Raw genomic sequence first — 26,950 nt, 5'->3', positions numbered from 1 at the left:
ATAATTTATGCTGGGGAACCAGCATGCTGAAAGAGGTAGGGTACCCAAGCACCAAGAGCAGGATACTGAGAAGAAAGCGCTGGGGCCTGAAGTGTGAGCTAAACATTTAAATCCATTTCCTGACAAGTGAGCCTCACCTCCATATGTTCAGGTTTACTTGGCCGTCTTGGGTTCCAAAATGTTTTTGCACTATTTCACAAAGCTGAAGAGAGGGTGTTTAGAAAGCTGCTAAGGGTGTCAGCCTAGTTCATCAGAAGTTGGAGCAAACAAACTCCCAAGGAGACTAGATTTTAAGGTACCTTCCCTGGAGGAGGAGAAGGAAGGGGAGCTTGAGAAGAGAGGCTTGCTTCAGCCTGACTGGACTGTAATGTTATGCAATAACCCAGGTTGGAGCTCTTGGACAATTCTTGCTGAATCATTACTCTGTGAGATCCTGGGCCAATATCAGAATATAAAGCCCAGTTTTAAGACCTTTTTGCATTGGAAGGGAATTTAAAAAAAAAAAAAAAGAAGAAGAAGGAAGGAAGGAAAGCAAGCAAGCAGGCTGATTTAAGGGTTGAAAAAAAAAAAAAAAAAAACCCTGGGCAGTACATCTCCAGGACCACCAACAGGCTTCCACAGTGATTCTGTCCATCTTAGACACACTCCGGCCACCAAATGGTTTTCATCCATAACTTGCTCGGGCAATGTCTATAATCAGTGTTTGACTCTAACATGGCATCATTCTTATTTTGAGATGGGTCTGATGTAGCTCTAGCTTCCAGAAGTATAAATAAATCCTCAGGAGTGGAAGGTATGGAGGACATGGAAATGGCATGCCATCGGCAAGTCAGGAGCAACTGTGCTAACCACCATGATGTCAGAGCCAGGGCCAAAGCTGCTGCTGGGGCTCTGGAAGGGTGAACCAGACAAACCATGGCACATCTAGAAAGACCTCTGGCCTAATTCAATAAGAAGAGCCTGGAGACAAAACACAGCTGATCGAGTCCTTCTGAGTGCAGAACAAACCAGCTAGCAGATCACCCAACTTCCAAAGCACACATAAAGGAAAAAGAGTTCTGCTGTAGATACACATGAGCAGACCTGGGGTTATTTGTAGGAGAGACTGGCCATGTGAATGTTGGGGAGGTCAGGGGTCTCCCAAACTGGACCTTCTGGTAGTGTGATGGAGTCAGCTTTACTGGCCTGGCCAGAAACTCTCTGGTGTCTCTTTTCCCAATTAGGCCTCCCAGAGTTGCTTCAAACCCTGACATTACAAGGTGGGGATAATAGCCCTAGTAGCTTGGCCACCAGCGATAAGAATGCTCTGGAAGAAGTCATGGCTCCTTATAATACCGTACTGTTACACTGCCCTCTGGGAGTGAGGGCAGCTCAAGTCTCTAATGCCAATATTCTTCCCTTCAGGAAGACCCAGAGTGATGACAGAGTTTCAAAGTGACTTCCCAGGCTAACCCTAAGCCGGAAAGGGTGAAAAAGAGGTGAGAAGAGTGACCCCCAAGCATAATGTCACTGCAAGACCGGCAAGAAGGGCCAGCATCTTTGTATCCAGCTTTGAGACACCTGCTACCCCTGTCTCTCTCACCTTATTCTGCTAGACAGAGAGGAAATCTCTAGCTCGAATCAAGCCTGGGGGTGTGGGGGTGTGGGGGTGGTCTGCACAGCCATCTCTCTCTACTTCACACCTGAGGAAGTGCAGGGCTGGCTCAGCATCCCCACCTGCATCCTTCCACCCCTCCACCCCCAACCAGACAAGAAGACTCTCAGAGTTTCCCATGCTTCTGCCAGTGCTCTGCCTCTGATCCTGGGTGGGAAGGACCCAGCCCGGCTTGGCCATAGGCAGAGAACTAGGGTGAGATGTCAGGAAGACAAGTCCTGGGCCGGCAACTTCTGATTTGGAAAGTCTGGGTTCTCTCTGGGGCCAGGAGGTCAACACACAGAGGGTTCAGGCTCCCGCGAAGGAGGCGGGGGACTCTGTAGCAGCAACTGGGTGCAGGAATGCGGGAGGGCAGAGAGGCTGGGAACCCCTGAGCATTTTCTTGTGTGTGTGGGGGGTCTCTGGGGATAGGGGCCTGGTCTCGGTGACGTCAGGAACTGCCCAGTCCAGGTTAGCCACCGGCTTGGTTTGCCCCAGCCCAAGCTGAGTCTCTAGGCCTGGAACCTGCAGTCTCTTCCTTTCCTGCAGGAGGCTGGGGAGCCCTCAGCTCAGCCCGGCCGAAACTGGGTCTTGAGAGGCAAAGGTGGTTCAAAGAGCCGAAATCTTTACACATCCGTGCCCACTGGACTCGGTATAGCCCGGCAGATAAGGTCAATAAAAAAGGAATAGCCCCTCCGAGTTTTGAATCACCTGAGCAGCCAGCCTGTCAACTAGAAACACTACCTCTAGTCGGAACGCTGGCCCAGAAGCAGCAGCTAAAGTCTCTGCAGCTCTCAGAGGAGAAAGATTTACCACTTGCTTCCGGAGAAAACAGAGACCAGCGCCCAGGAAGTCAGAAGTGTTCCCATTCTACCAAAATATAAAATACAATTCATCCGGAACCGCACACAGAAAGAGGGCTCTGACTCGAGAAATCCCCGCTTACCTGAGTACTCCAGTCTCCCCAAGAGAAGTCTCTTTAGTCAAAACAAGAAAGTCCAGTCGTCCATTATTTTCTAAAGGCCACAGAAGGAAAACATCCTCGCGGAGAATAACAATACTAGGGCTGGCCAGCATCCCTAGAGGAGAGGAGGCTCTCGGCGGCGTCACGGGCACATTTCCGGTAAAGTTTTTAATAGAAAAGAACTATGAAAGACGTCAACTTTCTCCTGCAGTTCGAGATGTCTCCCTGTCTTTGGAAAGCTCTGTTGAGCTTCTTATTTTAAATTTCCAGAGGCTGTGTGCCTTTGGACATTATCCAGGATCTCACAGTAAAGGACAGTTTCTCCCGTCTTTAAGGGATCCATCTCCTAGACAGGGTCCCTAGGGAGAGGCAGTCAGATATCTTTCAAGTCAGGTCAAAAAGGGAAGCTGAAGAATATGAAGTCAATCCCCAACCCAGGCCCAGGTGGACCCTGAAAGGAAGTCTTAGCTCCAAGGGCAAGGAAAAGCAGCAGAAAACAAACAAAAACAAAGCAAAAAACCCCCACAGAGATGCAAATTATTTTAAAGTAATAGTAGGGTGGGGGTATAGGAGAATTATGAACAAGTCCTGGCTGAAAGAGTTCCAGGCAAAAGAAATCCCAGGAAGAAAAAATATGAAGGCTTATTTTTCAAAACTTTTCAAAAAAAAAAAAAAAAAAAAAGAAAGAAAGAAAGGAAAAAAAAAAAGAAATGGGGGAGGGGGCTTCAGAGAGGAAGTGCTTTCAATCACAACATAAAATAGATAGATAGATAGATAGATAGATAGATAGATAGATAGATAGAGATGCTAACTAATAGTGATCAGGCCACAGTCAGACCTCAATCTCAGGGCAGTTAGCTATAAACTGCGATCAGTTGAAAAGTAAAACCTCATGCACACAAAGGCACGATTTAATTTCGCTCTTGTAATGGTTCTAAATGAAGACCCCATCACCAAGCAGTTTAGCAGCAGTACCCCCCCAACACCCCAGGCGCTGATCAGCTCTTTCAGTGTGAGAACCTGGCAGTTCAAACTCAGTCAATGGAGTGCCTACAACAAAAGTTCTGAAAAGCTGAATGGATTGGGCTGTAATTACTACCCCCCAGCTTATCTCTTATTCATTCAATTTATATTATTGTGGAGGAATCTTACTCTCAAAATCATTTGATTACCATTTTACCTAGGGTCATGGAAGAACCTGTGACATGGCAGAAATTCACCCCCCTTACAGTGTTCAGGCCAACAGGAGAAGGGGGTGACTCCTTGCACCCCAATTTACTCTGCCATTACTAGGACTCAGAACACTCAGCCTGGTGCCTTCCATTTCAAACCTTTGCTTTTATTGCCAAACAAGAGTATGTACCCTATCTAAGCTCAGAGCCTGATAGGGACTATGAAATCCTGTGACTTTGCTATTTAGACAAGGCAGAGGTTACATAAAACACCATCCAGTCCCCGACCCCAACACAAACTCTAAAAGATCTTCCCAGACATGGTGATGAAATTAACATAAACTATTATGTTGTTCTTCCTTTCAAACCAAAAATAGTCCCTGAAATAGGAAAAAAAAATGTAATTCTTTCCTTTGGTTTAGGAAAATGTTTCATGAAAAAAGTCATCTTTGGAGTGCCAGGTTCTCACACACCCTTTCCATCTGAGATGTTACTGAAGGATAGTCTCTGGAGATTTTCCTCCTGCAAGAATGTGTCGCTTTCCAGAAATAAGTACAGCTATTACATCCAAATCTACTAGCAGTCTAAATAATTAATTGAAGCATTGCTCTTTGACCTTGAAAAGTCCAGTAGGGACACATTTATAGTAATAATACCTCCGAATGAGCCCTTGTCAAATATTCATTTAGTGGTTAATGTGAGCCCTTTCCCCCTGGGATGGGCTGTGATACCAGCTTTCCGGCATTGGCAGAGGAACCTTGCTAATCTACTCCCGCTCAGCAAAATATTTTAACACTCTTTAAGATATGGAGGGGGCGGGTGTGAGAGAAAGGAAATGTAGCAAGAACAGATTATATGCTCATCCTGTTGCACATTTCTAGTCTGTGTATAAAGTCAAAGCAACATTTAAATTTACCCTCCTGACTGGAAATTAAGTCTCTTTGACCAGAATAATATCCCAAGGAATGAAGTGAACACCCAGTAATGGAAGTAAGCCATCCCTGGGCAGAATTAAGACTTTATCCCTCATCTTAAAAATGAAATTAGTCTTCCTTTAATCCCAGTACTCGGGAGGCAGAGCCAGGTGGATCTCTGGGAGTTCGAGGCCAGCCTGGTCTATAGAGCGAGATCCAGGACAGGCACCAAAACTACACAGAGAAACCCTGTCCCGGAAAAAAAAAATCAAAAAGGAAAAAGAAAAAAAAGAAAGAAAGAAAGAAAGAAAGAAAGAAAGAAAGAAAGAAAGAAAGAAAGAAACTGGTCTTAAAAATTATTTGCTCATAAATGTTAAGTAGGGTATGAAATTACACATCTTGGGAATTGTTTTACTCAATTTTAAGGCTAATGCAAAAGAAAAGTTGTCCTTTTCTTCAGCTGCAGTTTATCAAAAACTGCTGTGTTTGCAAACAAAATACTTTGGTCTATACTTTTAAAACTATTTGGTTTGGAGATATGGGGCTTCTCCTTCTTTTGCAGAGTGATAATCATTTAAAGGATTTCAACCCTCAAAAGTGCTCTTCTGTTTTGCAAGATATCTGAACCTGAGCATCTCTCCACAATGTTTGGTTTGAGTCAGATTCACTGAGCTTTTTTCCTGTTCCTTTAAATTGGGAGGTTGAGTCGGGTCAATTATTGTAAACTTTATATATATATACCCCTAAGATATATTTATTTTCAAATATATACGTTCCATACTGTCCATTGGCTCGAATTCCGGGAATATCCTCCCCTCTCTCCCAGCATGATCGTTTGGTTCTTTATTCAAAGTTTCTTTCATTCCTATGTGTGAGCAAGAACTGTCGAACGTGCTCATTACCACGTGAATAATCCTATATGCATCACAATGGCTGGCCAGGCCAGGGGAAATTCTTTTAGAGTCTCTGCATTAATTAGAGGGGAAAATGCCTAGCTTGGATTGGGAACAGAATAAATGTCTCTTCCCAGCACAACATAACCGTAAAAACGAAAATAAAGAAGTAAACAGCACACTGAACACCTGAAATGAAGCGATCGAGAAGAAATATAAACACAGAAAACTAGACCTTCAGAGTCCTCCACAACATTAGCAGCAACTCAAGAAAGAAAAGACTTTCTTGCAAAAGAGGCCACATAGGCCGAGAGACGAGAGAACCGGCTATGGCCGGTACCCGGCTGCAGGGCAGAAAGCGCCGCAGGATCCTAACTTCTGCAGAGGTGCAGCGAGCCGACGCTCTAGAAACAAGCAATGCTGAACTCCTAAGGACGCCCGATTCCTGGTTCTTGGTGCCTTTGGGTAGAAGATAGCGGAAATAGGGGGGGAAAAAGCCCGCCAGCGGCCTTGGATGCGCCAGAACCTGCTGGTTAGCTTAATAAAGACCACGGCGGCTCCCCCAACTTTTCCGCTCCGGTCGAGAACATCGCCAGTCTCTCTTTACTTTTCCTGGGACGAAAGAAAACAGCAAATCCAATCTCGTTTCCCCACCCTCTCTCCTCCCCTTCTCTCTACTACTGTAGTAAAACAGTTAACAGATCAAAAGCACAATCATGTCCAAATGTGATCAGAGCGCACAAAGCGAAATATCTACCTCGCAGTCGAGTTTTCTTCTGTAATATGTCTGTTGCCTGGCTTCTCTTTTGCGTGTAACCAGCTGCAGAGATTATCCGATTTGGGACTACAGGCTTGGACCCGCGCTGCCAAATTAAGAAGTGGAATCCGGGGTGGGGTGGGGGGGAGAAAGGGGGAAAATAAATAAAAAGTCCATGATAAGTAAGGGAATTTTGTAAGCCGGTCTTCGCTTTTCCCTCGCCCCAAACAGGAAAACGTAGAGGAGAAAGTTTATGAAGTCAGGAAACAAAGACAGAAAACCCCTGGTTTCCTCACACAATAGCAAGGCTAGTCACCCAAGCACCTACCCGGCAGAACACTCGGCCTGTCTACTTTGTAATTATTCCGATACAAGAAGCATCATTTTCCCCTATAAAACCACATTTCAAAGGGCCATTGTGTTGTAAAGAAAATGAAAACAAACCCAGCCAACCTGGCTCTGATTTGGCTCAATACCCCATCTGCTAAGCCACATGAAAATTTCAGAATCGACTCCTTCTGGCAACAAGTGGTACAAGCTAGCTTAAGCCCACATCGCACTTATTCACGCTGCTTAGGAAAGGAGGGGGTGGACTTACAATATATGCCTCTAGTTTCTATTTTAGAAATGACAGCGCATTTCAGTTTCCCGTTATTAATCATCCAGCCATCTTTTTCTTCTGCAGTTAATGCTAACAGACATTGCTGGTAACATCAAGCCTGGCAGCTCACTCAACACGGTATTCTAATTCCCCAAGAAGTTATGTCTAAGCACTGCTAGCTAAAGAAATGAAAGACTCAGGCATAATTCCAGTGTCCATATTTCAAAAATTTATTTATCTCAAACTGTGCATAATGGAGTAAAAACTTAAGTTGAAAATGTAGCTGTTATAAGGATGGTATTAGTTCAAATATATACATGGATTTTCGGCAGCCTGATTCCAATAACAGAGCCGAATATTTTAAAATACAACTACGGAAAATAAAAGGGGAAGAACCTTAAAATATCACAATAAATTTACAGAAATATTACAAACCATAAGAAAATATTCCAAACACAGTAATTCCATATTTTTTATCTGAACAAAATGGAAAGGTGGGATTGAACAAAAGCTTTTATAAATTACCAACAATATCAACCTGCATGGACATTTTTTTTTTTTTTGCCTTTAACAGTAAGTTAAAAATTTAGTACAATCTAGAACGTTTGCCCTTTCAAACAAGACCAAGAAAATGGTCTTGCCAGTACTTGCTCTCAAGTCTTCCTTTTGTACAATTTTAAAACTAAAAGGCTCAAATCCGAATAAATTTCTTCCTTGTTTGTAACGGTCCTAAATTTAAGCTGCAGAATCAAAACCCAGCAAGAACCCTTTCCTCGAAAAATATTGGCAAATTCTCAGCTTATAAACAATGGACATTTGATTGCCATGTTTATCTCGATAAATACTGTACAAAAGTTGCTTGCAAATATTAAAACTTTTTTTGTCGCTCGGAGTCTAGCTCTAAATATCACTGGTAAAGACTTTTGCAAACTCCCTGCGAAGCGCCTAAAGTACCACTAGAACTTTAAAAAAAAAGTTTTGCGTAGTTTCTTTCTCCAGATCTATACATGGTCCGATTCCCCTACCCTCCCCGCCGCCCTCAGGTTTTCTCTGTACAAAAATAGTCCCCCAAAAAGAAGTCCCAAGATCTCTCATAAAAGTTTTCTAGTCGGCATCACGGTTTTTGCGTTAATTTGGATGGGATTGGTGGTCTTTTCCGCAGCTGTCATTTTGCTGCGGGTAATGAGATTTTTTTTTTTCCTTTTGAGCATATCAGATTTTTCTTACTCTCTTTTGCACCCCTCCCAATTCCCTTGTTTCTCTTTGAAAAGCTCTCCCCTTCTCCAGTTCGCGGTCCGGCCCTCACATGTGCGACAGGGGCAGTGTGCCGTTAATGGCCGTGCCGGGCACCGGGCCGCTCTGGTAGTGCTGGGCCATGTGCAGTCTACTGGGAGCAGCGGGCTCCGGCACCTCGGCGCCGGGGAGGTACATGCTGATCATGTCCCGGAGGTCCCCGGCCTGGCAGGGCGCCCTGGAGTGGGAGGAAGAGGTAACCACGGGGGGGCTGGAGCTGGCCTCGGACTTGACCACCGAGCCCATGGAACCCAGCGCCATGCCGGGGGTGCCCTGCTGCGAGTAGGACATGCTGTAGGTGGGCGAGCCGTTCATGTAGGTCTGCGAGCTGGTCATGGAGTTGTACTGCAGGGCGCTGACGTCGTAGCGGTGCATGGGCTGCATCTGCGCCGCGCCGTGCGCGTTGAGGCCCGGGTGCTGCGGGTAGCCCAGCTGCTCCTGCATCATGCTATAGCTGCCGTTGCTCCAGCCGTTCATGTGCGCGTAGCTGTCCATGCGCTGGTTCACACCCGCGCCCAGGCCGGCGCCCACCCCGACCCCGCTCGCCATGCTGTTCCCGCCCGGGGCCAGCAGCCCTCCGGGAAGCGTGTACTTATCCTTCTTCATGAGCGTCTTGGTTTTCCGCCGCGGCCGGTATTTATAATCCGGGTGCTCCTTCATGTGCAGAGCGCGCAGCCGCTTGGCCTCGTCGATGAACGGCCGCTTCTCGGTCTCCGACAAAAGTTTCCACTCGGCGCCCAGGCGCTTGCTGATCTCCGAGTTGTGCATCTTGGGGTTCTCCTGGGCCATCTTACGCCGCTGCCCCCGGGACCACACCATGAAGGCGTTCATGGGCCTCTTGACGCGGTCTGGGCTGTTCTTCTGGTTGCCGCCGGTCGCTGCCGCCGTGGCGTTGCCTCCGCCGCCGCCGCCCCCCGAAGCTTGCTGCGGGCCCGGCGGCTTCAGCTCCGTCTCCATCATGTTATACATGCGGGCGCTGGGCGCGGGCGCGGCCCGCCGGCGGCCGCCGACCCTCGGCCCGGCCGGGACTGCGGGGGCCGCGCGCGGGGGCCGGGCTGCAGGGGCCGCGGGCGGGGGCGTCGGCGAGCACGGCCCTGCGCGGAGATCGGGCGGAGAATAGTTGGGGGGAAGCGGAGCTCGAGACGGGCGAAGTGCAATTGGGATGAAAAAACAGGCGCTCTCCTCCTCGGGCCGCCGCGATTGTTGTGATTAGTTTTTGGAAAGGCTTAAGCCTCGGGCTCCAAACTTCTCTCCTTTCTTTCTCTCTCCTCTTCTTTCTCCCAGCCCTAGTCTTAAAGAGGCAGCAAAGTACTTTTCCCTTTTTGCAAACACTCTCTTCTCTGCCTTGACAACTCCTGATACTTTTTTGAACAAGTTAATAGACAACCATCCATGTGATGGGGGCTGTCAGGGAATAAATGGGTTTCCGGCGGCCAATCAGCGAGCGCCGGCTCCTGCGCCGGAGCCCAGCCTCGCCAGAGGGTTTTGCATGAAAGGGGGCGGGGCCTGCCGCGCCGCCGAGCCGAGCCCAGCAGAGCGCTGTGCCCGGAGCGGCGCGGGGGAGGCGGGCCCGCAGGCTGCAGCCGGCCGCGGGGGAACCTTTGTATCCCCCTTCCTCAGCAACAGGTCACGGCGCACGCCTGTTCGAAGGAAGTGGGTAAACAGCACCAAGGCGACGGCTCCTAACCCCTTTGCTACGGAATATTGGCTCCCTCTTGGGTACATAAGGGAGGATGGGGCGCGGGGAGCTGGGGCCAGGGTGGGGCAGGGCCCATGGGTGGTTCAGGGCGACCGTCCAACTAGTATTTCAGGAAGCTGGCAGGGCCGGAGGTGGTGTGCCATTGTTCCTCCGCTCATCCGCGGCACTGCTCTGGGTTCCAGCCCCTCTTCCTACCTTGGTGCCAACACCCACTCAGCCCCTCTTCTCACAGCACAGACAAGAAGTTAGACCCAAGCCTCCGGGCCTCAGCGCCCTCCTGGCTTCCACGTCATCTGCTCGGTTCCCAAACACGAGTCCTCTGCCCGTGTGGCCCACTGCAGAGCTAGGGCCAGGCCTGGTTCTCCTAGCCTGACTCAGGTGTGGCTTAAGGAACCGCAGCACGTGTCCTCAACCCTAACTCCCTCCTCCACCAGCCTGTCCCATCCAGAGGGTGCAAAGGCAAAGCCTGAACTCTCCTCCCACTCTTCCTAACCCCCACCCCCGACACAAGAGGATTTCAGTGGTGGCAGTTTCAGATGAGAGCCTGGGGACGAAGAATCAACAGAAAGAGGCTCCAGAGCGCAGGCGATGGGGGAGGGTCACGCAACTTCCTGGCATCCCACCGCGAGGCACGGAGGTGGCATTTGGGCTGTGCTCACAAACTCCCTCCCACGCAGCGTTCCCAGGAAGGGAGCTGCGCAGCCGGCGTGGCCCCTGCTGACTGGCACGGTGGTAGCCGCGAAGGCCCGGCCGAGTTGGTCTAGGGCCGAGAGAGAGGCACTGGGGCCTGGGAGGCGCGGGGTTCAGAGGTACAGGTGCAGACAAAGTGCGCAAGGACAAGGCCTGCGGAACCCGGGGAGCCGGGCCCCAGCAACCCAGGCTGCCGGAGGATGGGCTGGGGGCGGGGGTAGGGGCTCAAGAATCTTGCCCGCCCAGGACCCGAGAGGGTAATTTTAGCCGATCTCCCATTGTCGAGACGTAAAGATTTCAATCGGCAGGCGCTCTAAAAGCCCAGAGCCACCGCACCACGTCCGTTACAAATAGGTAGTTTTGTTTCTCTTGTTGTCGCTACACGGAGTCAAACAAAGCCCGGTCTAAGTTTCCTTCCACTCTTGTTGGAACCTTTGTGGCTAAAATGCACTTGGGTACAAAAGGGAGGAGAGAAGGAAAAAAAAAAGTCCTGATGCCATTTTTTTTTTCTTGTTAAATAAAGAGCTTAAACCATCAGGGTTACTTATTTTTTTTTCTTCTGCAATTCTCTCAGCCCCTCCTCCCCTCAACCACCCCAACTCGGCCTAAAGAAAGCGTTCAGCCACGCTCCGCATATTGTCCTTACAAACTGTCCTGTTTATTCTCCGCTCCCCAACACCGCTCTCCTCCCCCCACCCCACGTCTCCAATTCCTGCCCTCCCGGACTTGGCTGTTATTGTCACACTCAAGCTAAATACGTTCACTTGACACCCTGAAAAGTTGTGGTAAATAATTTTTGCAAACTTGAAAAAATTTCTTCTCTAATCCACCCTCTGCCTGCCCCAGGTGCTCCTTAAATCTTGGTTGCTCTAGCTCTTGGGAACCCGGAAAGGACTTACAGAAACGCGCAAATATTTGGGACTCTTCAAATTAAAGCATTGTTTTCAGCTTATTCGGGGTGTACTATTACGCTCAACACGAATCTCTGGAGACTACAGAAAAGGTTGAGCTGGGGAAAGCAGCCACCGACTTTTCAGTACGCCTCGTTTCTGGGATGTGGCTGCTGCGCCCCCTGCTGGTATATTTGCGTTTCCAAGCCTATGCTTTTACCTTTAAAAAGAAGGTGTGTAGAAATAATTAAAGTTAAAAAAAAAATGAGGAGGATGGAAGATCAAACTAATTACACATAATCTAAACAAAAGAAAAGTTAACATATCATATAAGCCGTGGGACCAAATCATAAGAATCAAATTTAATTTGCTTAACTTAGAAATGTACATAGAACCGCCAGATGAAGTGGAAGGTTAAACCAGGGGAAAATAGGTATAAATTATGAGATTCAACATATGAATGAATTATGATTGTCCGCGCGCCACGAAGGGCAGGCGGAGCATTCACTTTGTGATTGTGTATGTATCGGTAGGCGCTTAATAGCATTATCCTGAAAACTTAAAAAAGCTTATGGATAATTAAGTTTGAAGAAAAAAAAATCCCAACGAGTTGATGTGGACAACGGTGGTGCACATTTATTAAGATAAATATTAATAATGGATATGATAAAGGAACATCTTTTGAAAATATTGATAGTTTTCTCTCAAGGGTAGTAGTAAGAAGCAAATAGCCCCCCCACCCCCCACCATCGGGATGGTGTACAACTAACTTTCAGATGAACGTGTTTGCACCTGAACTCTATCATAATGTACTTCAAGAGGGTAAGCGTTCTGGCTAGGTCTTTTGTTAACTGCTTTATCATATGAATAAACTATGGGAGGACATTACAATTGTGTTATCATTTGTAGTATTTATTTACAGCTTTATTTTAATTAAGCTTGCTGTACTTAGACTTATCGAGGCAATGAAATAAGATTAAAGAAGATGGTGATAGCAAAAACCATTTTTAGTTTATATTTTTAGAACATATGCATTTAAAAAATTAGATCACTAGCCACCCGATTTCAATCCAGCACCATCCAGGTCCCCTAAGTCTAATAATAACTGTAACAGCCCTAGCCCATGACAGAGGCAAGCCTCTTTGGGGTTCTAATAGCTGACTACAGTACCAGCAACAATACACTATTGACTAGTAGACAATCAGAAAAAGACTTGGAACAGGGTGCTTCATCCTCCGAGAATTTCAAATGTTGCCACTGGCATAGTTTATGAAAACTGGAAGTGCTTCATCTAAAGAGAATGTAACACTTCCCTTCCATGGGCAGCAAAAAGCTATACACTTTTAGACCAGCATTAGTAATTAGCATATGCCTGTAGTAATCAGATTTTATTTTGTTCTGCTATTGGCCCTAGCCAGAAGCCTTAACAGCTAAGCATAACCCAATTTTATTTAAAAATCTTTTAAGTCAGTTTTTCTCCTAAATGCTCCCTGTCCTCCTCAAGTATTATATCTGAAGCCAACTGACAATTTTGTGGAGGTGAGGGCTGTAGACTTATTTTTTTCTTCTTAGTGGCAAATAGAGGTTTAAGTTGCAGTAATTAGCGAGAACTAGCCAAGCATCTTACTATTATGATGCTTGTTAAAAACGCTTCGCTCCTGCATCTGCATTTGAGTGGGTTCCCTCCTCTCCTAATCTCCTTATGGAAATGAAGGCGAACGGCGGGGGACCTGCAGAGTCCCGGAGAATGCCCTTGTTAACTGGAATTTCTCAGCATCGCTAATTAGCAGAGTTTGACGACCACCAGTACTGGGGGAAAGCTCTGTTTAACCACTCGCCAACCATTCCGAGGAAGAGCAGACTAATTTTATTTTGTAATTAAAATCTGAAAAGGGCCCTATTTGACAGTTAGGGCTATGAGAGTTTTATCTCCCCGAGAAATAATTACTGCCTTGATAACTCAATTTTCTGAAAAATGTCAACTCTGGGCTCCAAAAGTTTTAATTTCATTACATAAGGAAAAGAAGCAAGAAAAATAGGAGAAAATGTACAGAAAGGCTTTCTAATTCTGGAACTGGTTAAATATATTAGGAGCCAGCTTTAACCAAATGAAGCTCCCCCCTGCTCTTTCTGTTATACACCACATTTCTCTAAATGTTAACCTTCTAACCATCTCTCGTGGACACGCCGGTAGCAGGGATCCTTCTGCAGTTAAGGAAATGACATGGGAGCCTGGATTGTAAGAGGCAAGTAAAGCCAAAGTGAAGCACAGAAACTGTAGGAAAGTTTGTGATTTTAAAAACCAAAGATACAGAGAATATTGTACCCCAGGCTTAGGGAAAGGCTGAAGAATCTGATGAGGTGAGAGTCTGTTTGTCTATCCCCTAATACTACAGGAAAACAGAGAGTTACATAGTAAGGACACTGGGATATGATGCTACTTTATAAAATGCTTCCTTCTGCCCTCTAAGTCACCAGAATGCCCAGTCACTCTACTTGGCAAATGGGGTACCACTCAGCTTCCCGAAGGACCAGAGCTTTACGATTTAAGAAACACAGATGGATGAAGATAAAGGAATGCATTTAGAAGATTTATTTTCCAAATAAATAAAGAAATAAATAAAATCACATACATTCCAAAAATAATTAACAAGAAATGTGCCAGAAAAGTTAGGATACAGAAAGTTTGGGGTAAGAATTAGAAAATGAATCTCATTGCTGTGAAACTTCTTCCTCTTTTCTACTCTGAAGTTTCCCTTACTGGAGAGCCCGAAGGGATACCTTAATTTTTATACAGTATGACTTTGAGAATAATGGATGCTCTTTCACTCGTGCCTTGCCCATCCCATAGTCCCATGTACATTTGTTAGATTTCGGAAATGTGAAACATTATCGACAGGGACCATCACCCACCTTTCAAGATGCCATGAAGAACAACCACAAACTTCTACCCCTTTCTAGTTACCATATGGATGCAAGGTAGACTGGTAATTTAAAATTGCTTAATCATATTTTTTTCTTCTTGTGTGTCTCTCTTCGGGACCTTGCCTTTAATTTTCAGAAGTGGTATTATACACAACAAATGGACAAGGGGCTGTCAAAGCCCAGACCCAATTTTACCAAATAATTTCACTCAAGAGCTGCAAGGACCCTTGAACGCCGCCGAGGAATGCAGAGCAGTCTGACGCTGCCCATTGTAGCCATTCTTTTCCATGGAGTTCTCACCGATGGAGTAAATACATTTAAAAAAAGAGTTTGGCAGTTAGAAACTTAATATAGTCTCCTCTTGCTTTGAACTATATTATACCCCCCATCACTTTTTTTTTGTCTTCTGGGCTGTATGTAAATAAAACATTATGGCTTACAGTGTTTCATATATTCCTACATGTTTCAGATATTCCAGGTCAATTATTTTCTGGGCAAAGTATTCACACCTCACTATTTTCATTTCCATTTTTTTTTTTTTTGATTTATCAGTCATGAGATTCTGTTCCCACACCGTTGCTGCTGTCCAGAGGAAAATGTAGCTTGCTCATTAAATGATCTAATTGCTTTAAAACAGGAATTCCCCTGTTAAAGACAAACTGAGAACATGGAGAGCAGCCACAGTTGGTTTCCAAAAGTACTTCTGATTCTAAAAATCAGGAGAGAGATTGAGATCACCAGAGAGTCCAAATACTTCAGAGAGCCCTTGGTCCCTTTTGCCACCCCCAAATCAATGCTCGGAGGTCTGCGCCCACACCTGTTTGACAGTTAAACTATTTTGGGCAGTTCATCTCACCAAAGACATAATATGGCCTCCTTTGTCCAGTGGCCATGACTGTTTCCCTAATTTAAAGAAAAAGTTGTCCATTTAAAATTTTCTAGCTTCCATGATTTTTGTTTAGTTGTGACATCTATCAGAACAAGAAAGCCAAGTCTTCCTTGAGGTTTTTCTGACTCATATTCAGTGACAGCAGTGCAGGTCAGTGACATTGTCACAGCTGCAGCAAAGTCCAAGTGGCTGGAACTCTTTGCCTGGATCTTGATCTGCTTTCCTGGGGTGACTTCATATAACTTTCCACTCTGTGCCACTCACAAGCTTCCTTTCCCGGAGCTCAACCCGATGTAATACAAACACCAACAGAAAGCAAGGGTCTCAGGCACCCCCAAGAGCAAGCCAAGGGAAGGGGGAGATCTGCTTTGCTGTAAAGGACCCGATGGTGCTCATGGGAAAGGAAGAAAGCGGTCCACCTGTAGCATGACAAGAAGGTAAAGCAAATCTGGGTGGCGAAAGTCACCCACAGTTACCACCAGACCTAAAAGAAGCCTTGTCTGCAGTGTGAAGAAAATCACCCCATAGTCACTACCAGATCTAAAAGAAGCCATGGCTACTTCTGGAAGGTTTGCCCGTGGCGCATGCATGCTAACATGCTGTGAATCAGTGTGGTCCCATCCCGGGTGGGCGGGCTGGCATCCTTCAGGCCTTCTGTTGATACCAGGGGACGCTTCCAAAAGCTCTTCTAACCTCAAAAGCAATGTCTGAGAAGTCGGCCTTCCCAGAGGCCCACTTCTGCCTGTCCTCAGCATCCCTTTCCAGCCCAGGCTCAGAGAGAGCTGGGCTTCCGAACCCATCTCTGTGGAATTCTCAGATCGTTGGCCTGATAATCTTTAAAGGCTCCTTCTGAGCTGGGGCTCCGACTTTTATCTCTCCTCCCACCCTTCTTGGCTTTTTGTTGGCAGTCCCCACTCCTTTTTCCTCTTATGCTCCCCCCCCCCCTTAATTTGGAGATCACTGACAAGCTACGCTGTAATGAGTCCTTCAGAAACTGTTATGATCTATGGTGACAGTCTCCACACCTAATTCACAGATTATTGACAAGCACCGTGGGCTCAATGGTGTCAAGTTGTACTTATGGTATCTACACCCTTCAGCAGCCCACGTAGCTCCTGGGCCCTGGTTCCGGAGCCACAGCCTGGGAGTTTATTGAGAGATGATCATCTATCTGTAGCCATGTTCCTGTCATCCTGGCCGGGTTCTCTCCCTGGCTCTTTGTCTGGGACTTGGATTCCAGGAACTGAAGGTTTTCCAGCATTTGAAAAACGAACAAGAAGAGTAAACTCAATAAACGCAAGCACATCCTCGAACCTGGCTCTTATTAATGAGCCTTGCCCCCGCCCCATCTCCAAATAGCCTGCCCAACTCCAAACCACAAACCCTGCTTCTCAGCGTTCTAAGCTTGGGAGGTAGGGGAGGAGGGGGGAAGGAAGGAAGGGTTGAGGACTTGGCCTGGACTCAGTGGACCTAAGCTGAGTTGGCCCACCCGGCTGGCTGGCTCACAGAACTCACTACTTTACAAAGCAGGGCGCCCAGCCAACCCGCCCGGGCTCAAGCCTGGACCCGGCGACTACAGACCCAAAGCGCCTGCCACGCCCCTAAAGGGTACAGTGCGTCTGGGGGGAACCGGCCGGCTGCCAGCACCGGGAGGCTCTGCCTTCTCGGAGGACTCAGCCCCTCTTTGGTCGCCTCCCTAGTCTCCGAAGGTGGAGGGGCCGCCTCCCCGCTGGCTGTCCTGGGTGTGGGATTGGAGCAGGGGCTGGGCCACCTGCGGCTGCAGAATCACAATGCCATCGAGCACGGGTGGCGCGCCGGGGCCTGGCTCATCCCCTGACTCAACTGCTTCTCGTTCCACCCAACTGTGCGCTGTCCTCCGACCTGGCGAAGTTGCGGACTTGCGGGCTGCACTCCTGGCCCCGCTGACCTTTGCCTAAGTCTTCTGTCCGCACGCCGGAGAGAAGGCTCTCCCACTGCCAAGTCTTCCACACTCCCCAGTGGAGGTTGTCCACCCCTTTTGCAGTCTGCTTCAGAGGCAGGGTCTGTCTTGGCCTCTCCACTCCACTGCTCCGCGCGGCGAAATGACCGCAGCGCTGGGACCCGGGGGCGCCCAAGAAGTGTTCTGAGTCTCCTCGGTGGGACTGAGATCCCAAGGCTAGTCCCAGGTTGGGATTTTCCTAAGCAGGCCTAGCCTCTTCGTGGAGCAAAGGATGAAGGTGCCAAGGCAGGGGCTCCTGATTGCCTATCCTTTCGACAGAATGCCGGGTAGGGATTTCTCAAAAGGTGGATTTTCCCCCATCCTCGGACTTCGATCCCGGGATCGGATGAGAGGCATGTCATCGCGAGGAGCAAGTCCTTTAAAAACAGCCTCGGATCCGCTAATCTGGAGGAGGAATAAACATGTCCTCAACAGCAGACTTGCAGAGATACGGCATTAAATGTGCAGAAAGCCATTCTGTTAGGAAAAAAAATCAAGCTAGTTTCCGATAGCAAGCCCTAACCTTACGGTTAAAAGTTAAAATGGCAAACATGTCCCTGAAGTAGGAAATGGTCATTTTGTTTATGTAGCACTTGATGGCTTCTTTTTGATTTTCAACTAAACAAACCAGCATTTTCTGCATTGTTGTGAATCTAGAGGCTATGTTCTTTTCGCTTTCTGAATCAATCACAAGGCTACTTTTCTCTCCCTCGCTGACAAAAGTTACAGCTCTTTCTTACACAGACATGTTTGGAAGTATTGAAAAACAAAACAAAACAAATTAAAACTGTTTCCAGTATAACTTGGATTCCTGACCAATAAAATTTATCACAGTCCAACCTCCCCCGAAATTCTACATTGAGATAAAAGTCGAAAAGATGTAGGACACCTGTTTGGTAGACAATAGCTGGGAATTAGCCGATTGCCAGGGAGGAAAGTTTGATCAAGACTGTTTCAAGGAGAGGTAAATACTCGACGGAGAGACTGGACTTTTATTGCATTCTGGAATGAATAATCAAATATAACGAGTAATTTCTAGAGACCCCAAGCACTTCACTTGCCGAACCTCGTATCTGAAACGCAGTTGGCGGTTCAGCGAAGCACTCTCCACTCTAGGGTTATTTTGTGAAAAGCGGACGAGCGGCAAAAGCAGTTTTTATTACGTTTCTCTGTAGTACCACCGCATAACCTCTCAAAGAAGACCCCAAACCAGACCAGGATGGGGGGAAGCTGGGGAGTAGGGAAGAATGTCATGTTTTTTTTAAAAAAGAAATGGAAATGAAAAGAATATTTCTTTAGTTTTTGTTGAATTATAGTTATATTTTAAGGGCATAAAAACTTGTTTCTGCACCCCTACTTCCTTTTTTTTTTTTTTTTTTTTGAGGGCAATAAAGAGTTTTCTCTAACCCCAGGGCAAGGGCGGAAGCAGGTTCGGGGAGGGCGCTGTGCATCTCCCACTGCGTCCAATAGGGGGCGCTGGCACCAGACCGCGGAGACGCTTCTCTACTGAGCTGCTCCTGGCCCCGGCCGTGACAGCCGCTGGTGGGGTCGAGCGTAGAGCTTTCGTCTTCGCGGATAAAAAGAGATTAAAGACTAAATTCTTTGTGTGTGTGTGTGTGTGTGTGTGTGTGTGTGTGTGTGTGTGTGTGTGTGTGTGTGTGTGTGTGTGTGTGTGTGTGTGTGTGTGTTGTATAGAGAGGGTATCAGTTTTAACCAACTACGAAAATGTAGAGCTTTGATGTTATAAAGAAACTCCTATGGGTTGAAAAATTATAAGGTTTCTGAGGCAATACGGAGCTAGTGTGTGTGCGGAAATTATTTAATTAAAAATATATATTTCCATACGTCAGACGATCCTTTAGAAGTACTTTAAAAGCTGACGTTTATCCTTTTGGCTGGCCTGTTAACCCTGCTCAGAGTTTCAAATACTTTCAGCTGCGTCGAAGGCCCTTCTGTTTATTTGAAGGGGAAAAAAAGAGACCCAAATATTTAAAGCCCCCTCCCCACCCCAAACAGTTACTGAACTTCTTCCTTCTCCTACTTTCTGTAAACAGGGGCAGTTATGTGACAGACACGTTTTACCCTGTCGGTTCCTCAAAGCCGAGCATAGATAACAAAAAACAATTCCAATAGCAAGAACCCGGTGTTGGACCACAGAACCATCATAGTACAAGGAGAAATCTAAATAAAATTGTAACCCACCCACCCCCACCCCAACTTAAAAAAAAAAACCCACTACCCTTCACCTGTATTTAAATAGCGTGTCTTTAATTACAGCGGCGGGGGTTGCCTGAGGCTGGAATGAAATTAGCAGTCATTACGTCCTTTAACTCCGTGGTGCTTTGATCAGCCCTAGATTAGTTTTGCAGGCCTAACAAAGGCTCGACAGCAAGCGGTGGGCTGTAAATAAGACCGCGCGACCTGCCCTCCACACCTTCTCTCTTGTCAATCATAGCTCTATCATTCAGCCCAAGATTAACCTTTATCTACCAAAATTTTAAATAAAAAAAGAAGAAAAATAAAGAGGAGGAGGAGGAAGAAGGAGAAGGAGAAGGAGGCGTGAGTTCAGGCCCCTGACCACCGCACGCCTGGGTGGCAGAGGTCCCCACCAGCCTCCTTGAACTGCGATGATGGGCGGGTGTCGGGATGCAGGATCCGCACACCGGCCTTCCCAGGCACACTTCTCCGGCGGAGAAGCAGGCCCTCCCCGGTACTGCTCATCCCGACAGGGCCTCCCTCCACGAACCCAACCCATCCATCCATCCTCTCCTCGCTTGGAGGGAAAACGCGTGTCTAAATCACGTGCACTAAGTTTCTGGGCTGAAAAACACCTATCTCTTCTACTACGTGCAGAGAAAAACAAATCAAAACAAAAACAAAACAAACAAACAGCAACAACAAAAAACCCCGCCGCAGCGGCAGCGACAAAACCCTTCCCCGAGCGTGGGATGGAGACGGCAACGTTGCTCGGTTGTCATTAGAGGGCGCCAGAGAGCAGCCCACCGCCCCAGCCGGCTTTCCCCAGCCCTCCCAGCTCCCAGCCGCGTCCGCCTGTCATTCCTTCTCAGGTAATATTTCTTGATGATCCTGCCCCCTTGCGTTTCTATCTCCCTCTATTCCAGTTGCATAAAGAATGAAGGTTCGCCATGTCCCCTGCCTGGCTTTTTTTTTTTTTAAATGCAAGCTCCCTCACCCCAATTACCGCCCCCACCCCCAGTCCGGACGGCGATTGAAGGGAGCCCTTCAGGAACTGTACCTTCTTCCATCGCAAGTCACAGCGGTCTGCTCAAGGCTCTTTGTAGGAGAGCAATACTAGAGTTTAACAGTTTTAAGATGGAAGCCCGAAATTTTTCATTATTGGATTTATCTATAGGGACTCGCGGATCTGTTTCTTAGTTTTTACTTAAAAAGAAACACTCACACCCCTTTCAAGCCACCTTGATTGCGTTCAGACCTAAAACTAACTGCTCAGAAGAGAATAAAATGTCATCTCACTCCTGCATTTGTTAAAGAGATCTTAATTAGCATTTAATTCCCAAACTTAACATCTTCAGACTTAAATCGGCCTGTGTTAAATGACTACCACATAGGATGGTGAGCCAGATTTCTTAAAGGTCACCAAAAAAAAAAAAAAAGAAGAAAAAAAAGAAAGAAAGAAAGAAAAAGGAAAAAAGGCAGAATGAGAGAGAGGAGAAGAAAGTGAGTGAGTGAGTGAGTGTGTGTTGGGGGGTGGGGAGAGGGAGCTAGCCTTGAATGTCAAAGTTGGGTTGCAAGCTACTTACGCGTCCATGCCAGAACAGGGTGTTGTCTTGTAGCAGTTTGATTGGCAGGTAAAAAAGCACTGAACGTGAGGGCCCCCGGAGCCTCTTGTCAGCCCAAGCTGGATCACTCCTCACCGGACGGAATGAGTTGAAGGAGCTCGCACTTCCCCCTCTTCCTCCATCCAAGGCACGGAGAATCCATTTCGGCTTTTCTTCCACCAGTGTCTTCTTCCATCAGCCTGCTCCTGCCTTACCCGCACCGCCTCACACCAGCCTCCAAGACCTAGCCTAGCTTTGCCTCTGCAATCCCCTGCAACAAGAAAAATCGTTTATGGCTTAAAACCCCAAATGGCTGATTTTTTAAAAGAGAGAGAGGGAGAGGGAGAGAGAGAGGAGAGAGAGGGTGAGGGGGAGAGAGAGGGGGAGCGGGAAGAATGCACCCAGAGAACAACAAAAAGTCAGTTATCCTAACACTGCTCTGTCCCCCACCGTACAGAAGAATAAAAAAAAAAAAAAAAAAAAAAAACAAGCTTTATGTTTTTCAGTGGGTATTCAAAGATAATTTGATGCCATTGTTTCTGCTACAGATGGTTCTTTTAAATACAATAACACGGCTCTTTGTGCAGGCTACTCACAATAAAATCCAAAGCGTTCCCCTGAATAACCATTTTGTTCTCTCTTGTATGGGGCCAACAAAAGATGCCGTGAGGTAATGGGTTCTGTTTATTGAAGCCATAGAATAGGGGTTTGATAAAGATTTTTTTTTTTTTAAAGCAGAAGACCTTGGAAGGTTGGGCTGATCTCTTCATATTTTTTGATTAAAATATTTGTCCAATACATTATTCCTTGGTGCAGCTGCAAGCTTCCTCCTCAATTCTTAATCAGCCCAAACATCTGTCTCTTGGAGGCTCTAAAAATCTGCAATTGTATCAGTCATGCAGTAACCTCATCAAACCCCAAGTCTTGAGGCTCACTGCAGGCTGGAAGGCAACGCAGCTTCAGTTGCATTTGGGTGAAAGGGAGATTGGGGGCTCGGAGACAAACCCAGCCCCACTGACTTAAGGGAAGGAGCCTTTCCTCTCCCCAGGCTGGCTGACCATGCTACCAGAGGAATCAGACACATGCTCATCGGCAAGCACTTCTTCTCTCCTGAGCTGCTCCCCCTCTGCAAGCATCTGCCATGTGCACAGGAGGGCAGGGGCAGGGCATGTTTCCTTTCTGGCTGGCCTTCCTTTCTGAAAATCCTAGACTGGGAACCTAGGTGTAGCAGAACCTGTTAAAGGTCCATCTCTAGCACTCAAGGGCCCCACTCCTAGCTCTCCAGGATTCATCCCTAGCTACTTGTGACTGCGCAGGGTCTGAGGACCGGACTGCTGGCCAACCTCCAGCCTCGGCGCCTCAGCTCGGGGTGGCTCTTGCAGCTAGCTTCTCCCTTTTTCTTTCAGTTCTGTTTCCTCCCACTCAGGAAACCCAATCTCTAAATTCAAGGAAGGTCTGAACGAGCTCCCAGAGCTCTGACTCGGGGCAGGGGGGCACTGCAGGAAGCGCTTAGTTTTTGGCTGGTCTATCTACCTTTCTGGAGACTTTGACGCCATTGCTCTTAGGCCCGGTGGGATGGTGACTCCTCACTACCCTGACTTCTGCTCTCTGCATTATTTGGGGCAAGACAATAGTCTGGGAAACGCTTTTTATCTTAAAAACAAGTTTTCTGTGAATTTTCCAAATGCCCCCCATTATTACTTTTTCTTCCCATACATCTCCAAAACAAAAGATAAACATTCAAATGAATCCTTTAAAAAAAAATCAGATACCATCTTATTTTTTTCCTTTTGGAAGCAATTCTGTTATTGGTTTACAAATGGCCATCTCACAAGGGATTTGGGGAGGATGGTTACTTAAACACTAGAAACAGACAAAATCTTGACAGCAAAATCACTTCATGAGTTATTTCCCAATAATTTACATTCTAAATTATGTCTTTATTTTGAAATGGGTCACACAATGCAGCCCTGGCTGGCCTTGTTGCCTCTGCTGGGATTAGAGGGGGTGCACCACTACACCCTGATTAAATTATTTATTGTATAAATTGTTGAGGTAAACATCCTCGTATAAATAAGAAAAGAATGAAAATTGAGGCAGTACTTTAAAAGGTTAAACATTTGAGACTGGTTGAAAAACAGTGAGCCCCAAATGGGGTCCCGGCAGCTGAATGGGTAAAGCCCTCACCCGGCATGCATGAGGTTTTAGGGTCAGTCCCCAATACTGCCAACAAGAATGACAGTGAGGGGACTGGAGAGATACTCAGTGGTTAAGAACACTGACTGCTCTTCCAGAGTTCATGAGTTCAATTCCCAGCACCCACATGGCAGCTAACAACTGTCTGTGACTACAAAATCTGACACCCTCACACAGACATGCATACAGGCAGAACACCAATGCGCATAAAACAAAAATAAATAAATTATTTTAAAAAAAGACAATGAGTGTGCGGCGAGGTGGGAGGGACCTTTACGATTGGCTAAGGGATGTGTGGGTGTTTTCTACTTGGAGCACTATGGGAGAGGGTGGGGCACACAACAGTCTGTAGGAACACTTCCAGTAACTGGGAATGAGGGAAGCAAGTGTGAAATGAATGCCCAAGTTGTCATAGCAACTAACTCTGGAAAGACCAGAGTGGACCATTGTACTTCTCTCTCTATGTTTCACTATTTAGACTCACCAGGATGTAGTCCCCTATGTCCTCCCCCTCCCTCTCTTGACACCGAGGAATTTAGACCTAAGACTCAGGCTCAAAGTGAGACATCCTGCATACCTTAGAATCTGTACCATCCCAGCCCTAAGTTTAAAATAAGTTGTCCCCTGTCTCCTGGTAAGTGACCAAGGAGGGGTGTGTGTGTGTGTGTGTGTGTGTGTGTAAGTTATCCAAAGTCTCAAAAGCCTTCATTCAACCATAAAGACACCAACATTGAGCTATGTAGGAAATGTCCTGGCAAGTGACAGCCCAAGGGACAAACTGCCTTTGCAGATAAGGAATCTGGAGCCAGTGAAGAACTGCTTAGGAAGGGAGGAAGGAAGGGAGGGCAGAGCAGAACAGGAAAGAGGAAAGGTGGAAGGGGAGGGGAGGGGGAGAGAGGAGGCAGCCAGGGAGGTTTTCTACAGCAAAGGGACAAAGCTGACTAGTCTTCCACACCCACCACCGCCATGTTTGGAGCAAACACAGCCACCAGAAGGCTGCTAGAGATAGGATGTACAGACAGGCACTTTGGGACCGAAGTCTGTAAATGCAAGATTTCTTGGGGAGAATGGGTTGGATTTCTTCAGAATGAGCATGGGTATCGCTCAACGGGAAACATTCAGGATGAAGAAGGAGGGAGGAAAGGAGGAGAGGAAGGTGGAGAGCCTTGTGGTTGAGGAGTGTGCCACAGATGGCATCCAGGTTACAGTTAGTTGTCCTTTGAAGTCCACAGCTCCAGTCTTCACAAGCAGTTAGCAGACAACCATTCGCCCGCTGAACTACTTATCCACGCTCTCCTCATGGGAAGTAAGTCTGGTCCACTCCTGGTGCAGGGTCCCTGGCGTCTGTTTCCCCGGGGCATACATAACAGAGTGGTGGTGACACGCTGGCTGCGCTCCCTGGACCTGCCACCAGCCTTGGCCCTGCGTCACTGCAGGAGGCTAGATGGCTGCACTCTTAAAATGCCAAGGGCCTATGCCATCCAAGTGTTCACTCGGATCTAAACCCAAACTACATGGTCGCCTGCTACCGCTCACTTGTAGGTGATGGGAGGGAGGCTACTGATGTGTGTCATGTTGTCCACCCCCCCCCACAAGACAGTTCATAGGGGCAGCAGCACCAGAGCAGAACCCAGTGAGCCTTCCCGTCTGCCCTGCTCCTGCTATGACCAGCCTTACCCAATTTCTTCAGGTTGGAAAGTGGAGCTTTGGGTGGCCAGGCTGGGTTCCCTTAGAGTTATACCTGGCTCATGGTCCTGTGTGGCTCACCGAGGGCCAGGCCCAGATTTGAGTGAGTGGTCTCTGTTCCAAGGTGCAGAAGCCATTTGCAGGCCATAGCTTTCCAGTGTGTGTGTGTGTGTGTGTGTGTGTGTGTGTGTGTGGTGCACACACGGGTGTGGTGTATCTCTGACTCCAGGCTCAAACTCTGAAATACTTCTTCCTCTGAGCACAGTGTGGCTGGTCTGGTTTGGCGCCAGGAGCCCAGGGATTCTCCAGGTAGGTAGGGCTGGATAGCAGTCACCATGGAGGGAGGATCTTGGGTGTAGTCTTGCTGGAGAGACTGGGAACCTCAGAGAGGGTCAGGGAATCTGACTTGGAACAAGGAGTGGGCATCCGAGGAACCTGCAGGCTGACAGGAGGCCCCCTGCTCAGCAAGGCCATCCTCCACACCTGTGCACATGCTCAGGCACTCTCGGAAGTTCCTACTGGTGACAGACAACTGATCCAAGAAAGGTGAGCTTTATAACTAAGTGGAAGGTTCAGCGAAAGCAAGCGCTATTGGGAGACTTCATTGTGGCCGCCTTCATGCTTTCTTTTCATATATGAATCGAGATTATGCAAAACTGAAGCGGGAATCTATTTAGTTTTAACAATATAAACCCAGAGTCAGATATTAAGGTGAAAGCTGAAAGATCAGAGCAGCAGAGCAGCAGCCATGGAGTCGTCTTACCTCTAGGAGTCCTCAGACCGAACAGGGAATCCTGTCTCTAAGTATCCTCAGACCGAATGGGGATCCTGTCTCTAGGAATCTCAGACCGAATGGGGGATCCTGTCTCTAGGAGTCCTCAGACCGAATGGGGGGATCCTGTCTCTACTCACCTTATATTCCTGTCTCCACCTCCTTAGTGCTGGGATTAAAGGCGTGCACCACCACCGCCCGACTCTGTTTCTCTTTTAGACTGGCTCAATCTCATGTAACCTAGGGTGGCCTTGAACTCCTGATATTCCTGCTTCCTCCTCCCAAGTGCTAGAATTAAAGGTGTGAGCCACCATGCCTGGCCTCTATGGTTAACTAGTGGCTAGCTCCACTCTCTGATCTCCAGGCAAGCTTTGTCAGAATACAAACAAAATATTACACAACATGAAACCATATGCTTTATCTGTATATTTGAAATACTTTTAATTTTGTTGGCTGCTGGTGGTGCACGCCTTTAATCCCCGCAGAAGCAGAGGCAGGTGGATCTCTGTGAGTTTGAGGCAGCCTGGTCTACAGAGTGAGACCCAGGACAGTCTCCAAAGCTACACAGAGAAACCCTGTCTCGAAAACAAAACAAAACAACAACAAAAAAAAGAAAGTGTAACTCCAGTTCCCAGGGATCCAACACCCTCGCCTGGCCTCCATGGGTAACAGGCATACACATGGTGCACATACATACGTATAGGCAAAACACTCATATACATAAAAAAACAAATCTTACACGAGCAAGAGCAGGAACACAAACTCTTCCTGCCTCAGCCTCCTGTTGACTGGGGCCGCAGATGAGCAGCTGCACGCCTGACTGCATTATGTCCTCTTGAAGTTACCAGTGCATAGTTCTGCCCACTAAACTTGAGCTTTCTGAGCCAAAGTGCACATAATTCCAACCCATAAGCACAGTCACGGACCCACGGCCACACGCAGTTTCCATGTATAAGAGTTTGGAAAGGCACCCCAATGGTAGCGCTGACTTTCCATTCCTCTGTTTCACAGGCACAAGAGTCGGCAGCTAGCTTGGGTGACTAACTTACTGGTATTTTGTCATTGTTGTTGAGACAGTATCTCAAACGGTCGAGGCTAGCCTTGAACTTGCTATGAAGTTGAGGATGACCTTAAAGTCATCCTCCTGCCTCCATTTCCCAAGGGCTGGAATTACAGCTATGCACTGCTACACCCAGGA

At 47.3% G+C, this 26,950-nt stretch overlaps 1 protein-coding gene and 1 long non-coding RNA gene across 4 annotated transcripts in view; both read right to left on the bottom strand.

Annotated features, from left to right (window-relative positions):
* LOC114695355 overlaps positions 1-21,538 on the bottom strand; it is a 58,973-nt gene extending 37,435 nt beyond the window's left edge. Inside the window, exon 1 of one of the 3 annotated variants that reach the window (XR_005091736.1) lies at positions 21,081-21,538. This is a non-coding gene — a long non-coding RNA (uncharacterized LOC114695355). The remainder of the gene's footprint in view (positions 1-21,080) is intronic. The other 2 variants (XR_005091737.1, XR_003734840.2) reach the window with 2 other exon arrangements.
* On the bottom strand, positions 7,141-11,189 carry Sox2 (SRY-box transcription factor 2). The gene has a single exon (XM_028872688.2). The coding sequence runs from the start codon at positions 9,194-9,196 to the stop codon at positions 8,237-8,239; it is 960 nt and encodes a 319-aa protein (XP_028728521.1). The 5' UTR covers positions 9,197-11,189; the 3' UTR covers positions 7,141-8,236.
* Positions 21,539-26,950: the final 5,412 nt, after the last annotated feature.

Source organism: Peromyscus leucopus, chromosome 6, assembly GCF_004664715.2.
Source record: "Peromyscus leucopus breed LL Stock chromosome 6, UCI_PerLeu_2.1, whole genome shotgun sequence".
Classification (NCBI taxonomy): domain Eukaryota; kingdom Metazoa; phylum Chordata; class Mammalia; order Rodentia; family Cricetidae; genus Peromyscus; species Peromyscus leucopus.
Note: the sequence above shows the minus strand (reverse complement) of the source record. Positions and strands in the feature narration are given on the sequence as shown.

Coding starts and splice junctions, on each gene's coding strand:
- Sox2 (XM_028872688.2), bottom strand. CDS start 9,196: ATGTATAACATGATGGAGACGGAGCTGAAGCCGCCGGGCCCGCAGCAA.